Raw genomic sequence first — 17,181 nt, forward strand, 5'->3', positions numbered from 1 at the left:
TTTCGACTTAGTCTCCCATTCAGCCACCATCTTTCCTATCTCGTGGGCATTTTACTATACCATTGCCTACCACGTGGTCACGGTGGCTGAACCACGTGGGACCTGGCGTCCCAAGTGTGCCTTAATAATATCGGGGTCCCCGACGTGTACTCCGATTGGCCCTGATACTAGACGGTATATAAAGTGTGATGTACTCCCGTGGCATCATAATACCCCACTGGATACTTTGATTTTTCTTTCGTCTGGCGCAACACACACCGCTTCGCGTCGTTTAATCATACGGTTACGAAAAGATTGTATACCAATAATTTCATCTTTTTAAATTTTAATAATTATTATATCCGTAATTAATATAACGCCAGTATACCTACTGGTTGTAAAACGCACTAAAAAACTTATCAAAATTTGATAAATGATTATGATTAGAGAACGTGAGACTTCATTTTTGTGCTTACGTTAATGGATGTTTATTCTGCACTTTAATTGAATTATTCATCATAAAAAGTCTGCGGCGCCACTTTTTTATTTTGCCTCTTCCTTCGTACGTTTACGTTCTCGCTTTTGCATTCTCTTCAGTTATCTCGTCGCGCAAGGAAATCTCCCTTCTAGCCTCAATTAAGAGCGAGGTTATCTCGTTTACAAGCTATTATCTATCCTCTCTTTAATCAAAAAGTGCAAATTTTTCGTAAGTAGATAGATATCGCCTAAGAGATTAAAAAAGAAAGCTTCCTATTCTTCTATTATAATTGTTATGGTCTTTCACGTATTATATAGCGTGTCCCACTTCTATCGATTGTATCAATAAAAAATATCTGAAAAAAATTTTGATTTTTTAAATCCCTAATTTCCCAATTTAAGTGCATTATAATCAAAAGTAGTTATACAAAGTAGGCGGAAAACCAGGGATCACTGTGTTACTGCAATGAGTCATTGCTGAATCGAAGGAAGCAATTCTCAGGGATCGAGTTAAAGACGCCAGACTTGTTCGAGACGATTACTCCCACGTGAGGCAGCTACCGTGTCCAGACACTAGCTTTATTTCTGAAGTTGATTAATTGATAACAGCGTATCGCCTGTCTCGCCTGTGTGGATAATAGCGTAACGTATCTTTACAAATGGAGTACACGCTGTAAATCTTTTAATAAAATTTTCAATCGTGATCCCCATTGTTACGGGATCGAGCAATAAAATTTACATTAAAACATCGAGCGATTATAACCGATCGTTATATACCTGTGATCCTACTTTTTGTACGACAATTAGAGATGTAGGCGTCTTGATTTCCGTCACCGATAGCGCATTAATGATAGAACGTATAAAAATGATGATAATCCAGCGCAAACCTTGTTAGCGACGATATTATCACGGTGCATCATCGCGTTACATTACCTTACCAAATCGTCAGTAATATAGTGAGGCGACGGCGGCGCGGCGCGGCGGCGTGTTGCGTCGAGTCGTGAGAGAGCAACAAAATTACAACGATGATGATTACCTGCCCGCCGTTAATTCAAGCACTAACGATTCTCAGCATGAGGATTCCCATGAGAATGTCTCGTACGAACGCGTGTTTACTTGCCCACGAGCCTCTCCGAGTAGGCTAAGAACAAAACTCGCTCCTCTGTATTTGCTGCCGTTGGCTACTTCCTTTTCTTCCTTTTAATGCGCATCTCCTGCGTGCGGAGGAGTTAACGCTCTAATGTAGTATACTTTCATTTTTAATTAAGCATCAGTGCACGGAAAGAACGGTTTTGCTGAAGTATCTACAAATTTAGCTTATACAGATTTGAAAGTAATTTTGTCGCACCATTAAAATAATTATAGTAGGTCGCTGAAGTATGATGATAAGGCTGTAAAAAAATTTTGACATTTTAGCAATCAGTTTGACTGTTCTACATAATTATTTTGATGGTGCAACAAAATTATTTTCAGATCTGTATCTCGCTAAATTTTTAGATACTTCAGCAATACCGTTCTTTTCGTGTGTAATGTACGTATCTTACAATAGATAGTAAAATCTTGATTTTAAGCAACGGTCCGAACAAAACTTGAGCAATAATTCAATAATTGTAACAATAATAATTCACATAAAGATGGATATTATCTATTTTAAAAAAAAAAGTAATTACCCATAACGGAAGTTATTGGTAATTAAGAAAATTCGAATGTATAATTTGTTTTTGTAAGACAATTCGTATTATCGATAAGTGATCGGTATTATACTGACGGAGAACTGTTTTAAGAGATCTGGAACAAAAATACGCGAAAGAAATTTGAAATAAATGATCCTCTCTCTTAAAAGCTGCTACGATGAAACTTGTTACCGGTGTTACAAGCTAAATCAGATTAATTGCTAAAGCACAAAATTTAAATTTAATAAATATAAAAGAACATTCTTTTTTAATACACATAAAAAATTAAATATTGGTTTGTGTTAAGTGCGGATTGTATTTTGATCATGTTTTAAGTTTTAATCCTCTTTAAGTCGTCACTGCTCTCAGAGACCGGCCAGATTTAAGTTGCCTGCGCGTTTTATAGAAAGACAAAGGTAACACTCCGGTGCAAAGAAGAACCTGGGGGGGAAGCCTGGACATTTAGTTTAGCCACAAAGAAGTTGGGAGGCACTTTGCGCACATTAATTGCATATTTTACGACGTTACGAGCAGCGTCTTCCGTGGGGTTTCTTCGAAAACGGGCCCTCTCCCGTACCCCATCGTGGCGAGTTACTCGCGCGAAATGACCGGCACGAGCTCGGGATAAGAAGAGCTTTCCGAATCATTATCATTAGTACGTTACGTTCCACCGTAGGAAAACATCGAAAAGACATCGGTAATTTTCTGCAACATTCTTAGCGTTCTCCGGAGGCGTCATCTTTTTTGCGCAATGCATGTTTATTTATATAATTGCTGCGCCAAAGCGTCAAAGAATTATTATTATTCGTGAATTGATATCTTACTCTTCGATACATTACTCTTCGACCATTTCTGAACCATTTTATATGTTTAAAACATTTCGCATAGGTTTAATATGCATATATCTCAAAATTATAAGGCAAATACCTATAATTTTCTAATAAAGCTTGAAATCCTAAAAATTGATATTGGCTATATATAAATATTATATTCCCTCTCGTCAAAATTTAACAATACAAGATGTTATTATTATTTAACATATTAATATTATTATTATCGTTATTATTTAATATTAAATAGTATTTAATACAATTATATCATGAATATCATCAATATTATTATCATTATTATTTAATATTAAATAGTATTTAAGGCAATTATATACTACACCACGAATATCATCAATATTCACTACGCTATGTAGCATCTGTATGACATCTTCATTGGCGAAACTAAACACGGAACAATTTCGACGGCACGATAATTGGTGGCGATTTCATCACGGTAATCCATTACGACTGAGAATCGGGAAATGATCGTGCGCGCAGGATGCGTCTAACGTACGTAACGAAATTCCAGGCGAGGAGAAAATTACTTAATCGTCCTGCTGTTGAAAAGACGCGGGGAAAAAATATGATGCTCAATGGAAAATAGAAGGAAATGTCTTCCATTTGCGTGCCTAGCCATCGATGCCATAGAACGTAGGAATGCGTCGAATGGCCGTGCAGCTAGAAGAACCGCAAGAACGGATAACCGGGCGCCTATCAGCGGTAGTTAACCGCCGCGCCGTGCCGGTTGCACTCCTGCTCTTTTCTTTTTCCCCCCGTTTTTTTTTTTTTCACCTCGCTTCTGCAGCGCTCCTGCACTGTGTAATACGCGACCGCGCCCACAATGCTCCCGTTTAAAGCGTTAAAATTCCGTGTAAACGCAGTTTCGCCGCACGGACGTCGTTGGTTTACTGTTAGAGAAACGATAACAGTTCTTCGTAGGCAAATTGTTTTCTCCGCCATAAAAATCACCACTGGTTTTCCGGTACATCCGTTTAAAGCGGACTTCCGATCTATCGATGATGTCGAAAGGCGGTTCGACGTACCCTTTAAGGATATTCGAAATCGTGAGTCACATCACGCACGCAAGTATCGCGGCAGTTCCTTCTAGACGACCACTCATGGAATCATGGTGATCGAGATCGGGACGATGTGGGAGTACGCGGTGATGTCATTGATAGCGCCAGAGGTAAAAAGCAGTGTGTTACGCTAGAGCGAATTTCTCGAGATTACACAAATCGCGAGTACGTTAAACGGCAATCTTTCAAGTGTCTGTTATGTACGGCGATGTGTCATGATCTCGGCGTGTTCCGTCACGTCATTTGTTGTCCGAGAGCAAGCCCGATTATGATCCCAATACTTAAACGTTCAACAACGGAACTGGGTCGCGTGAAATGAACATGTCGCAAACGCTTGCGCCTTTCGTCATCATTAAACGGGACACTAAAAAGCGAAACTTATTATACTACTCTCTTACGTCGTGCAAATCATTAATTAAATCCATGTTAAAAGTGTAAACGTAACCGGTCTTCTCGGAACGACTCATATATCCGGACAATAAAAAGAAAATGCAACTGTCATTCACATAAAATAAACTATCTGTATATAGTAAAAAGCTTAAAAAAATATATGTTATTAACGTTCTTATACTTAGCGAGATGACCCCGGTTATTATAAACTGCAATGGAAGCATATCAAGCGTGGAAGGTTTATCACGAGAAAGTTTATCACTGGTGTTAGGTGAAACGTGCGCAAGCGCTGCGACTTCTATCCCGCAGACAAGATTCAGTTCCCAGAACTTGAGATGAGCGAGACGGTTCTGGTCCACTAAAACCCTTCGTGTTACAGACGCACTATAACAGGCGAGCGTTTCGAAGCATCGAAAGCGTTAGATTTCACAGGCTGATCCACATTAAAGTAGTCACTCGAGTATAAAGATAGGAACTTGGATAAGTCCTGCCAGAAGATGGCCCAAATTAACAAAGTAGACCAACCGTGAGTTATGACTCAAAACTGACCGAAATTATTCCAATTGACAATTACAAAGTAAATTTTTTATATTTTTATTTAGCAATTTCAAAAGTTAATAATAATAAAAATATCAGTAGAATTAATAAATTAATATATTTATAAGTTTATAAATAAAATAATAATGTATGTCTTTTTTTATAAATTATTTAGACTTTACTTTCAAATATTTTTCTTCTGCAAGCGTCAGTTCAAGGAAAACGTAATTTCTTTCGTGGAAATTTAAAAAATCAGCAGTTAATTTATTCGCGCTTCCTGCAACTAAGTGCCAATTTCCATATGCTATCTGACGAACACGACGATGTGTCGTGGAGCGCGAGTTTCACGAGCGAAAAGAAAAGTCACGCGTACGCTAACACGCGTATAGGTGGTCGAGACACATTTGCGCGTACCTGTACACGTGCGTGCGTGCGTGTGGGAGTAAGACAACACATGCATGCACGTGCGAACTTACGATCGAACGCACGCGTTTCTCAGTCTCGCATCGCAGACTTTTCCCACACGTGGTTCTTAGACACGGCTCCCTTTTCTGTGTTCTCCTTCTAGGCCGACTTTGCCTCCGTCATAATCCCTACCATCGCCCGCCTCGTATATACTCTTCTCGCTTCTCCATTTCTTCCTCTCGTTATTCCTTTTCGTCTTCCTCGAACGAGCAACCGTTGTGCAACCGTGGTTCGCCATGTACGACATTATGCCTTTGCGTAGGCTCACTCGCGATTGGAAGCTATCTTGAGAAATTCATGAGGCCCATATCGATAACATGATTTCGAAAATAAAGTTGTTAATAACATCAGTAAACAGAAAATTTATGGACATGTCAAAAATTAATAAAACAGATATTACTTTTTCAAACCAGTCAAATTTTGCATGTAAATACGTAATTACAAAAAAAACAACTAAATTAGATTAAATCCTTCAAGTAAAAATATTACTAAAGATTGTTTTAATATTTTATACGATACATTATTTCGATCGTTTTATAAATAGTAGTATCGATTTAACTTTTACTCTCGTTTGTCTACATGACTAGCAAGCTGTGTAATAATAATAGTAAACATCGAATAACCATAAAATACACCGAGTAATCGAGTATTAGATCCGTCTGCAGCGCGACATCAGCTACGGCAAGGTAAAGTTAATAAGCCGTGGCGAAACGGATGAAGTTTGAAGGATGCGCGAAGTAACGACACGGTCTCTTGATCACGAAATCAAAGCTGGAGACGAGCAACGGACGGAGCTTTGCTTTCGTTCGTGAAGAAAGCGAGAGAGAGAGAGAGGCGGTTTGTGCCTTCTGCGGGCGAGTTTCCGGTTCCTTCCTTCCTGCATCGGGGCAGGAATATCACCTGGCGATGAGTCAGAAAAGTCGCTTCCCAGACACCTGCTGTCAGAATCGCGTAGCAGGTTCCCCATCCGCCATTAGCCACGCGTGTGCTCTCCCTCAAGGGTCCGGGCGCTACTTGTGTGCGCCTTCGATACAAACATGCGCCGCGTCTTACTCCTATTGTCACCGAAACGAGTCCCGGATTCATGGGCCAGCGACTTGTGACATCACGGGACCTTCGGGCACTCCTGTTTCTTCGTTACGACGCTTTGCTCCGCGGACGCAATTAAGTTTAACTTCTTTTTACCGCAAAAAAAGGAACAAAGACGAAATCTTGCTAAAATCGTATCACTCAAATCTACATCGATCAAGATAAAAAAACACGCAGAGGCACAAAGTCGGCGAAGATAACACAAAATTGTCAAGTATAAGATAATTGGCGCAAATTATCGAGGGTTGCTAAATTCCTGTTGACCGTTCTCTTTGAGTAATTTCCCTGGATTGACACCACGAGGCGTGCATCTGTATTACGTGAATCGCGAAACAGCTGTGTCCCCGAGATGGCACGTGTTGGTATCCTATATCCTCGCTCCGCCAATCGCAAAGCTACAATAAATCCTAAGGAAAGATCGGGTCAGGTGTACATCGCGATCACGTACCGGCAGCTGGAAGATACGGCTTTTTTTTTATCCTGAGCAACACCGTTTTTGCCCCAAAGAGACGTGCCTTCTCAAGTGGTATTTTGTGGTCAAATCATCACGCTATTTAGAGCATATCATGAAATATGAGCCTCCAAAACGTAAGATGTGAATAAAGAGTTTAAAAACATTGAACGATAATTCATACCGTTACAGGATTTCAACAATTACATCAGCACTGAGTTTCGGCGCTTCCTTTTTCGACGGAGCTCAAACAGGAAGTCCCGCTCACGCAGCCAAGAAAAGTCAAGTTAAGATTCCAAATAATATAAATGACTCATACAATTAGCAAATATTTTATCCACGAGTTTTTTTACATGGGAATCTACGACAACGTAATCTTCAATTATGTACAAGATGTGAATTTAGATCGTAACATATAATAACGTTATATCCTTATAACGGATTATAACGAAGAACACTAGATCATCAAATACGAAAATCGCGTAAAACAGAAGCGCTGTATACAGTTATAATGGAGAAACCAGATCATCGAATACGGAAATCGCGTAAAACAGAAGCGCTGTACAGCCGGTGACACCGAGGGAGAAAATAGTAAAGGAGAAAGCTGCGTTTTGTCTTGCACTATGGGAACATTTGTAACATGCAGTGTAAAATGCATTAAATTCGTGTGCGTTTGAAAGACATTGCGGCTTGCTTTCCATCCTTTTACGCTTGCGAAGAATGGGGCACTTATTTAATTGGATAAGAGCTAATTAACGCGATGATGTGCGATACGAATATGAGCGGGGGTACATTTATTTTTCGCATTAATGCGTCAGAGGTGGGAGTGTCGATAAACGGCGGACGTATTGAGAGATCCCGCTTTCTTGCGATTATTGTTGACGGTGAGAATGAAAGCTACGCCTCTTTATGAGCGCGACCGCGAGAGAAACCTTGAACCTCGGCTGCGCTGGCGTGGGTGCAGAAAGCACGAACGCGAGGACGATGGCACAGGATCGTCCGGAAACAGAAGCAAAACAAAAAATGCTACGTATTAATCACCGTGACGTGTTACAATTCCCACCACTGCATCTAATTGCATTAGCGAAAATCACCTTAAATAATATCTTTAACTTAAGGGGAGCACCTGGTTTAGGAGGCTAAAAAGAAGGAGATTTTTATGAATTTTTTTTTATTGACAATAATGCAGTTGAGGTTTCTAAACCTTTTACAATATTTAACTGCTTATTTGAAGAGGTAAAAAAATTTTTTATATCCCCTTAAGCCTCCTAAACCAGGTGCCCCCCTTAAACTAGCTAAAATTGAAAAATAAAATTTGGTTGGATTAAAAGAAATAGTTTCTCAGCAAAATATAGAAATATAAAAATATAAAAATATAAAAATATCTATAAAAAAAACTCGACAATAATAAATTTAAATGAGAAATAGTATATATTTCCCAACATATATTTTATATACCAAGACAGATGGCATTAATCGATTCATCCGCACGAACGAGTGCAGCCCCAAACACACGAATAGCCTAATTGCTTCCGGAAGTTTCGTTCGGATCGACAAGTTGTTCCATGACAGATGTTACGAAAATAATAACAGGTTACATATGCCATTACTATTGCACGCGTACAATATACGATCAGTATTAACTCTCAGTCACGTTGCATATGCATCATATTTCGAACTCTTGCAAATTTTTTAGGGATATAAAATATTTAAGTTAAATACGGCAAACAATCTCTTTTAAAAAATCTCTCAAACTTTTCGGCAAATATGCGAATAATAACAAGCATAAATCACACGAGAATGCAAAGCAGTGACAAAATAGCGTTAACAGCTTGGACATTGCAGCACCGTTATGTACGGTAGTCTAGCTAAACAGCTAGAAAGAACTACTCATATACCGCTTCTCTTCGTAACGCATTCGTAACGAAAGGCAGGACAAAGGCTTGTCACCAAATTAACAGCAAGAAGAAAAAAGTATTTTCTCGCAACTCTCTCGAACAAGCGAGCTGTCATCATTTTGTTTACTTGCGATTCTAATATTACATTACGGAATTAAACATCATTTCGATTGCGTATATCAAAACTTCAATCGAAATTAATTCTATTCATCCGCAGATTCTGTTTATATGCAAGAATAATGTGCAACATTTTATAGCGATAATATATCATTAAACTTTACACGCTATTAAAAAGAAAATAAAAAAATACGGCTGAGCAATATTTCGATTCGCACAAAATGGAATATCAACAAAGAAGCGTGGATCAATGCCTCGCGACCTGAAACTTTGTAGTCCGTAAGAACTTTAAACCTACTCCTTGAAGCTCCTTGAATACGCCGTACTCGTAACCTGCAATTTGCTTCTGGTAATTGTGAATGCTTTATGCGCATTCCGTCGAACGAACCGATCGTGATCGCGCGTCCGACGATGAAACGCTTCCCCGCTTCTTCGAGATGTCGAAGATTTTTATGGACGTGCACCGCAAAACATTAAACATCTTGCGACGCACGATTGGAAACGATTCGAAAAATCTACATGAAAAAGGGCATACACGGCAAACAAAATCTAAAAAATTAGGTCTTTCATCATAACAATATTAGCTTTGTGTCAAAATGTTAAATCTATTAAAATTATAGCGAATTTGTAACGAAAATTCCAATCGATTGTCTGCTAGTCTGCTTATCGCGTCCATGGATTATAATTATCTAATTCAAATTCTGCTGACATCGTCGACAGATTGATAGCACTCTCGAAGTCGCTTGTTTAACATGATCAGCGTAAAAACACACGTCAGAAATGTATGTAGTTCTCCGCTGGCACGCTGGTGACGTTATCGATGCACGCTTCGTGCTGTTACGCCGCTATTCTCGCCGGTGACTATCACCAGAGAGGGATGGGAACGCAGATACGTATGCATTTTTATCGCGAGCGTTTAAAGCCGTTATTCACCATGGCTGGCAGCGCCAGCGTGGCAGCCCGTAAACGATAACGCGGCCGTTTAACGATCATCAGACACTTTAACGAAATCAAAAACACTCTGCAGGCTGTTATACAGCATCGCGATAGCCGACCAAAACAAGTTTCGTATCGTCGCTTCGTCAGTAAGCTCGCACCGATGATGCTGCACCAGGGACCGTTGGGTATACACCCCAGCTTCCGCATCGATCCGTTTCGGAACTTTGCAAGCCGATTAAAACGGCCTGGCGGTATTACGCGGAGGAAAATTGCAACCTGAAAACGCAATTAAACCTTCATAAACAATTCATCTCAATGTCTGTACGATATCTGTTCATCGGTCATGTAATTATATCAATAACGACATATATCTTTGCGCATGATGCACCGTCGCGAAATTAATAAGTGCTAGGCGCAAATATCTGTCGCGAAACTATTACTATACGGCCACGAAGGAAAACCGACACTGTCACGCCGTTTGTTTTCCATTCGTAACACGCGAGACAAAGCAGTTACCACACCCTGGCTGCGTGCGCGGTTTGCGCTTAAAACACTTGTATCACATGTCACGTAAGACGCAGTATTTGTACGCGTGCCTCACGACCAGGCCTCGACAACTTACAGAATGTAACTTCTCTCGAATTAGCATTTGCGTTTAAAAAAAAATCGACCATACGATATCCATTGTTTTAAGAGAAAACGAATGAAATTTACATACGTGCGCATATAAGTGTGCAAAGGACTACTTATTTCTTTAGAAAGCAAAATAAAAAGTTTAAAATATCGCAGGTGAACCTAACACAAGTGAAGACGAAGATGTTTTCTCTGGTGCCTCATCATAGCGTTTAATTCTCAGAGGTGGTTACCTCCTCAAATTTGTCCAGGCAATAAATCATATTTAATACGGCACTCTCGGCCGCCTCTTAAGCGTAATATATGAATAAACGCGACCCCTCTCTTCCTCTGGACTTTGGAACCGGTGGTCGATGTCCCTAACTGAGGAAGTAGCCCGATTGCAATAAATGCGTTGTAAAATTTGCCATTAAAAGGCGAGAAGTTTACAGTGAGGCCGAGAGACACCAATACTCACACGAGAGTGAGTTAAAAGCAGTCTCACGATCCGGTTGGAAAGAAGTCCCCCATGTGTCCCGTCACTTACCGCCGGTCATGAATATTTACGCACGCTTCGAAAGACCTCTTAGGACAACGCACGCTTAAAGATTTGGCGATGGATTATGTTCATAAATCGCGGACGACACAAGACTCGTAAAAGTCTTCGAGAAAATGGCAAGCGAGAATCGATGCGCGACGTCTTTCGAATGCCAAGGACCACAAACTTTTGCATTTCTATTTATAGATATATGTATAGGTTGGCCTTATTGCACACATTATTTTTACGCATTTAAACTTGAGATACATTTCGCGATAATTTTCTTATACGCACGTAGTTTTGAAAACTTTATAATAGAAAGAACCAAATATTATAAACAAGTTCTCTTATTTGCCGGGACTGTTTTAATATTGGTTCTCTGCAAATTTCTATTTAATTAATTAAATTATTTATAACTGATCCGATTATATAGCTTAACGTGTAACACGCTTGTTTGCGCCTACTCGCGCCGAGAAAGTCCGAACAGCAGGATCGTTCAGCGGGTTGCATATACTTAAGGCGCTTGTTTACCTTCTGGAAATACTCGTATACGATATCGCAGAATTGTATACGTATATGCACGTGTGTGCGTGCACATGTGTGATTTATATATGTTTTTTGTATTTAATTAGACTTTTTATATGCATTTTTCTGCAGATACCTTTTTCTACCATAATCCAATGTGTTTTTTTGTATTTAATTAGACTTTATATGCATTTTTCTGCAGATACCTTTTTCTACCATAATCAAATAAAATACATTTATGGAATTCACTAATAATATTTAGCGAAATACGATTCGACGATATGCAATATCTCTTACCTGTACGGCGCTGTTGAGGAAACAATTGTTCTGCCCGGGTCCATTGAGCAAGCCTTTCGTGCTGGTAAAGCTGCTGTTGTGCTCCTGATGCGGCGATTTTTGACAACCCTGCACCTGTCCTTCTGTCTGATGGCATTGTGTAGATTGCAAGTAACCGGCAAAATCCACTGTGTCTTGGGATGCAGCCTGCTGCTGCAATCCCATTGTAGATGCCATGCTCAGTAAATCAAAGTAGAGTCATCTGTAAGCAGTCATCGATAAACACATTTATTTATAATAATATCTCATCTCTTGAGAAACTTTTATAAAAAAATTCGCACAACCCTTTTAAGAGATAAGCATATTTTAATAAGATATATAAATAAGCATACATATAATATTTTCCTGGTAATTTCAATAATAAAGTGTGTTATCATTATGTAGAAATTGATTTTAATATTGTACAAAATTTTATTAAGTTGCGGTATCGTGCACTCGAAAGAAAGACCTTATTATGCTTTAAGCTATGGCAATGAATTCAAGTCATAGCATTCGCGGGAACTCATAAAACCAAGTTAACGAGGAAACTACAGAGTATATAATTACAGGGGAAGATCAGAAAAATCAGTTTACGAGTATACGGAAATGCAATGTAAGATTTTTATGATTCGTAACCTCCAGAGAAAACCGATTACGCATGGCATGTACGTTCGTTGGTTTCAGTTTCAATTCTCCTAATTAAAAACTAAAATGATTTTCTTGCATTTTTGCGGAAGACGGTGACCTCTCGGGAATCGGCTCACACAAGTGGAGTAGGGGAGTATTACCTCGAGTGTGTCGCCTTCAAAAAGGCGAAATCATCATAAAGAGTCGTATATGAAGGGTAAAAAAAGGAGGCAAAAGGAGAGAGAACCGCCATGCTAAATGCTATTACGACCGAGTGGACGGCGGTTAATTTCGAGGAGCCGAGAGAAAAGTGGTCGGAGCGAACGTGCTTGAGAGCAGGCCTGGCGCCAGTCTCCGCCGTCTTGGCTTTCAGGCTTCGGATACAATACTCTAGTCACATTCTTCTGCAGACATCGAAGTCCCGCTCGGTGTTGCACTTATCACGAGGTCGACGAAGAAAACCAGACGTGGGTCGGCTACGTTTACGTTTTCCAACTCAGTAACGGAAATCGTCGGTGTAATATTCTTAGTAACTTGGTAAAGCTGTTAACAACTGGGATTTTTCGAAAGTAATCATTTAACAATAAGTTATGTATTTTTATTATATTGATTGAAATAATTTTGTTTGCCTAAATAAACTGTTTAATTAACGCTACGGTGTTAGTTTCTAATTTGAATAAAATCTATAAACGTAAAAACAATATTACACGCTCTTAGACCATTCGATTGTATAAAAAAAATCATAGAGAACACAACGCTAAACTATCAAAGGCATAATCGGACGAGATAATTCTGAATATTTATTAGCATGAAATCGAGGGACACGGTACGTTACGAGAACGTCGTACTGTAGAATAGAAGCCATCGAGAACCGGGAAATAGAGCACAATGATGACTGACAATTGCATTGATCCGTCGCTCTTCACAAACTGCACGACGAGCACAAATGAAGCATAAACACACGCTCTCGCGACTTTCCTTATATATACACACCCATTATAAAATTGCGGGTTTACGGCAAATGGCATTTATATATATATCTCCCAGTTGACCATGTGCAAACTGCGAGTAAGCTGGACTAGTTGGCCTCCTGATGTGTCGTCCCGCGTTTGCTGTCCTTGGCACGGCATGCAAAAGGAATTTCCATTTACACGGCATGAGTCGCGGTAACCAAGAATACCCGATTTCACGCCTTTCGAAGTTGCTACATGATACCGCGTACCAAAAACCAAAACAGACTATTGTCATGCACGGATCTAATTTTAGATAACACCACCCGAACAGCAGACATCAATGATGACGTCGTACGCTAATTTTTCACACTCGATGAAAGCGCCGAGTATAAAATATATTGCACTATTAATAATTTAACGTTAATTATTCTTCTGATATTTTCATCTCGTAATATCAATGCGTAATGATACAAAAAATACCTATTTATATCATCTATAATCACTAATTAATTTTATTATTCTAATTACTACTTACGCCGCATTTTATATTTAAATGTGACAAGCTTTATAATTTCCTACTATTTGTGCAAAACATTATTTCATTCTATCAAAAAGCTAATGACATAATGAAAAAGTAAAATATAACAATCATGATTAACAGATATATCAATTAATTCGTCAAATCCCTGTATTGTAATAATAACAAATAATATTTTTAATAAACTTTTAAAATATAAAATTTCTCTAAATTTTATAATAAACAAGAGCAAAATATATATTCCGGTACCGGGAATCGAACCCGAGCCTCCTGGGTGAGAGCCAGGTATCCTAGCCACTAGACCATACCGGATTACGAATGACATTTCATCTCACGAGTTTGACATTGTTCGAGAGGGATGTTGCATCTGGAACATTGTCAAACTGTGAGAGAAGAAGTCCCATCGTAATCCGGTATGGTCTAGTGGCTAGGATACCTGGCTCTCACCCAGGAGGCTCGGGTTCGATTCCCGGTACCGGAATTACTTTTTTTTTTTTGTGAAAATTTATCATAATATTTAAATCAATTTTATACTCTTTCTCTTGTTTTTTTAACGTTGACGACTTGACGAATTAGGTATTTTAAATATATCTGCACTAGAATATTATTTTCTCTGCGCGCTCGTAAAACAGTAAAAATATTTAATAAATAACAAAAACTACTACAAAGAAAAATAAAAAATTTATAATAAAATATTTGCTGCCTGATAATCAAAAACATGTAATAATAAATTCTAAGAATATCATATCATAAAAACGGTATAATAAGAATAAAGATTGCTTTATCTATGAAAATGTTGTATTTGTATTGTTTTATATTAGTAATTAATATCGTAATCTTTGTTAATCGCATAAGTTAAAATTTGTCTATAATGAGTGTTATTCGATGCTTTGCAGGTTCTGAAATACGAAGAAATTTCCTGAACAACGACAGTCGTCTGCCCCACGTACGTGTCGTGAATACTAATGATACCGTTCCTCTCGTATAATAAGCACGAAAGTGTATATTTATAGACGATGCTGCGCGATGCTTACGCCCTAGACACGCAACTTCTTAATTCTTTTCCCAAACATTCAGCAACGGTGATAACGGTACGTAATTTTTCTGAAAAAAACAGGAGGAAATAAACGAAGAGAGGGAATAACTCGTATCTACGAATAAACGACGAAAGAAAAAGAGACGCACGGAAGCTCACGCTTGATGACGCGAGGAGGATGGAAACTGAAGGAAGAACGTCGTGAATTACAACATAAAGTTTAAACGCGGTGCTATCACGCGGTTATTTTCGTTGGCGTTTCGCGACACTGTTCGCGCGAGATGTCGAGGAGAGGGAACAGTCGGAGGCGCCGCGATGGCCATTCCCTCGTAAGAAAAACATGCAAATTAAACGACACTGCCGATCCAAGTCTGAAGATTTTGACGCGTAAGGCCGTTTGGCGGATGTCAGACGGTTGTAAAAGTACAGCACGTGTAATAAAAGTTGGTGAATGAATTAAAAGACGAGAGGACTCTCTGGAGTTCTGGATCGACCAATTCCACCGAGAATTTTTACGCAACGATTTTTCGCACATCAAACGATTCTCTCGTCACGTTACGCAGTAAAATTTTTCTATATAAAACTATAGGTATGCGTGTCTGTGTTTAATTTCGCTGAGAGAGGGATTTTTCAGCATATTATCACAGCGCGTCGCGTTTGCAACGTTTCGCGAGTGTGGCGCAATGAAACTTGTCGCCGCTGTAACAACCGCCAGTCGACGCAAACAACAATACATATGAACATTGCGGAAGAAGAAAGTTGGCAGAATCCGCCGCGGCGAAGGAAAGCCTTGGCCGATGTTGGTCACGACGACGGGGAAAAAAAACCGGACGTTCTTCATTCTCGCAGAAGTAATTCGCTTTTCGACCGTGCGGTTCGCGGTTTATGCGGCAGATGCAGATGCGAAATGATGAGGAAGAAAATGGCTTTATGCAGAAACTGGACATTAATCTAAAGGCTTTATTGAACGGAAGATTCGTTGGATTACTATAATTTCGAATTAAGAATCATAGAATTTATACTTCTCTTTCGGCAACTGTTTAGAATAATTAAAGCATTGTGTAAGATAATTGTATACATAGAAAGAGATTTGCCTAATAAGATTTCAAATCCACGGCACGCGCAACAGAAATGTCGGTTTATTTGCTGAAAACGTCACGCGCAGAAATACCTAACGTGTAACTTCGCTACTCTTCTTTTCGACGGAGCTTTTGCAGTTACATTAGCACCGCGAATGAATCCCGCACGTATATTTTCGTTGGTAAACGCCTACTAATTAATTATGAATCGCATTGTACTTCCCGACCGTGCGAAGCAAATTTAACGTGAGTTAGTTCCAGGTTTATCTGCACGGTTTTCCTGTAAAGCGGCGATTTTTATAGCTCCATATTTACGTATGTGCGAACATGACGAAGTAGCACGACGAGAAGATACACCTTACAGCGGAGAATGTCCATGACTGAAACCATGATAATGATAATGGAGCAAGTGAATAATTTCAAAGAAACGTAAATAACCGCAAGACAATTTTATGACTTCATAACATGGCATGCGAGTTTATGTGGAAACAATAAGGTAAGAGGTAAAAGGATACGGCAAGAAAAATTATACTGGTGCGCTAATCGAAAGACAGCGGAATGATTTTCTTACAATCAAACAGAAGAACGAACGTACCCTGAAACGAGTACAAAGCTCCATATACGGAATGTAGGACGAGAGAAGCAAACATAAAACAAAGAATCGTTTCAAAGATCCTTTTTTCGTAAAAAATTGCAATAAAAAATTCTTACAGAACACAGAATTGTATTGTGTATATTAGAAAAATTGCTTGGAGTTTAGACAATGGAAGAAGCTGAGCGTTTTTATTATATTCGGAGATTGACGTAGTAATCATGGACTTCACCGGCCATTTTTCACCTCAAAAATCCGTGGATTTTCGGGCTCGATAACTGTATTATCGAAATTTTCCGTGCCAATAACACGCAGAGTGATCAATAAGCTGCAAACTATCTATCAAATCGTATATCAACACGTCTATCAAAATCTGAATTTAGAACTTTAGAAGTTCAAATCGAAAGGAATTCTAAATCAGTTTAAATAAAATTATTTAATCATC

At 39.0% G+C, this 17,181-nt stretch overlaps 1 protein-coding gene and 2 non-coding genes across 3 annotated transcripts in view; 1 reads left to right on the top strand and 2 right to left on the bottom strand.

The window, feature by feature from the left end:
* LOC139779289 (uncharacterized) overlaps positions 1 to 17,181 on the bottom strand; it is a 70,266-nt gene that overhangs the window by 36,646 nt on the left and 16,439 nt on the right. Inside the window, exon 2 of the mRNA XM_071717594.1 lies at positions 11,894 to 12,134. Within this exon, the coding sequence (XP_071573695.1) occupies positions 11,894 to 12,109 (216 nt within the window). The 5' untranslated portion in view covers positions 12,110 to 12,134. The remainder of the gene's footprint in view (positions 1 to 11,893; positions 12,135 to 17,181) is intronic.
* On the bottom strand, positions 14,270 to 14,341 carry Trnae-cuc (transfer RNA glutamic acid (anticodon CUC)). The gene has a single exon. It is a non-coding gene; the product is annotated as a tRNA-Glu (tRNA).
* Trnae-cuc (transfer RNA glutamic acid (anticodon CUC)) lies at positions 14,439 to 14,510 on the top strand. Its single transcript has one exon. It is a non-coding gene; the product is annotated as a tRNA-Glu (tRNA).

Source organism: Temnothorax nylanderi, unplaced genomic scaffold, assembly GCF_030848795.1.
Source record: "Temnothorax nylanderi isolate EJ_2023f unplaced genomic scaffold, tnyl_v1.0 TNYL_tig0218_pilon, whole genome shotgun sequence".
Classification (NCBI taxonomy): domain Eukaryota; kingdom Metazoa; phylum Arthropoda; class Insecta; order Hymenoptera; family Formicidae; genus Temnothorax; species Temnothorax nylanderi.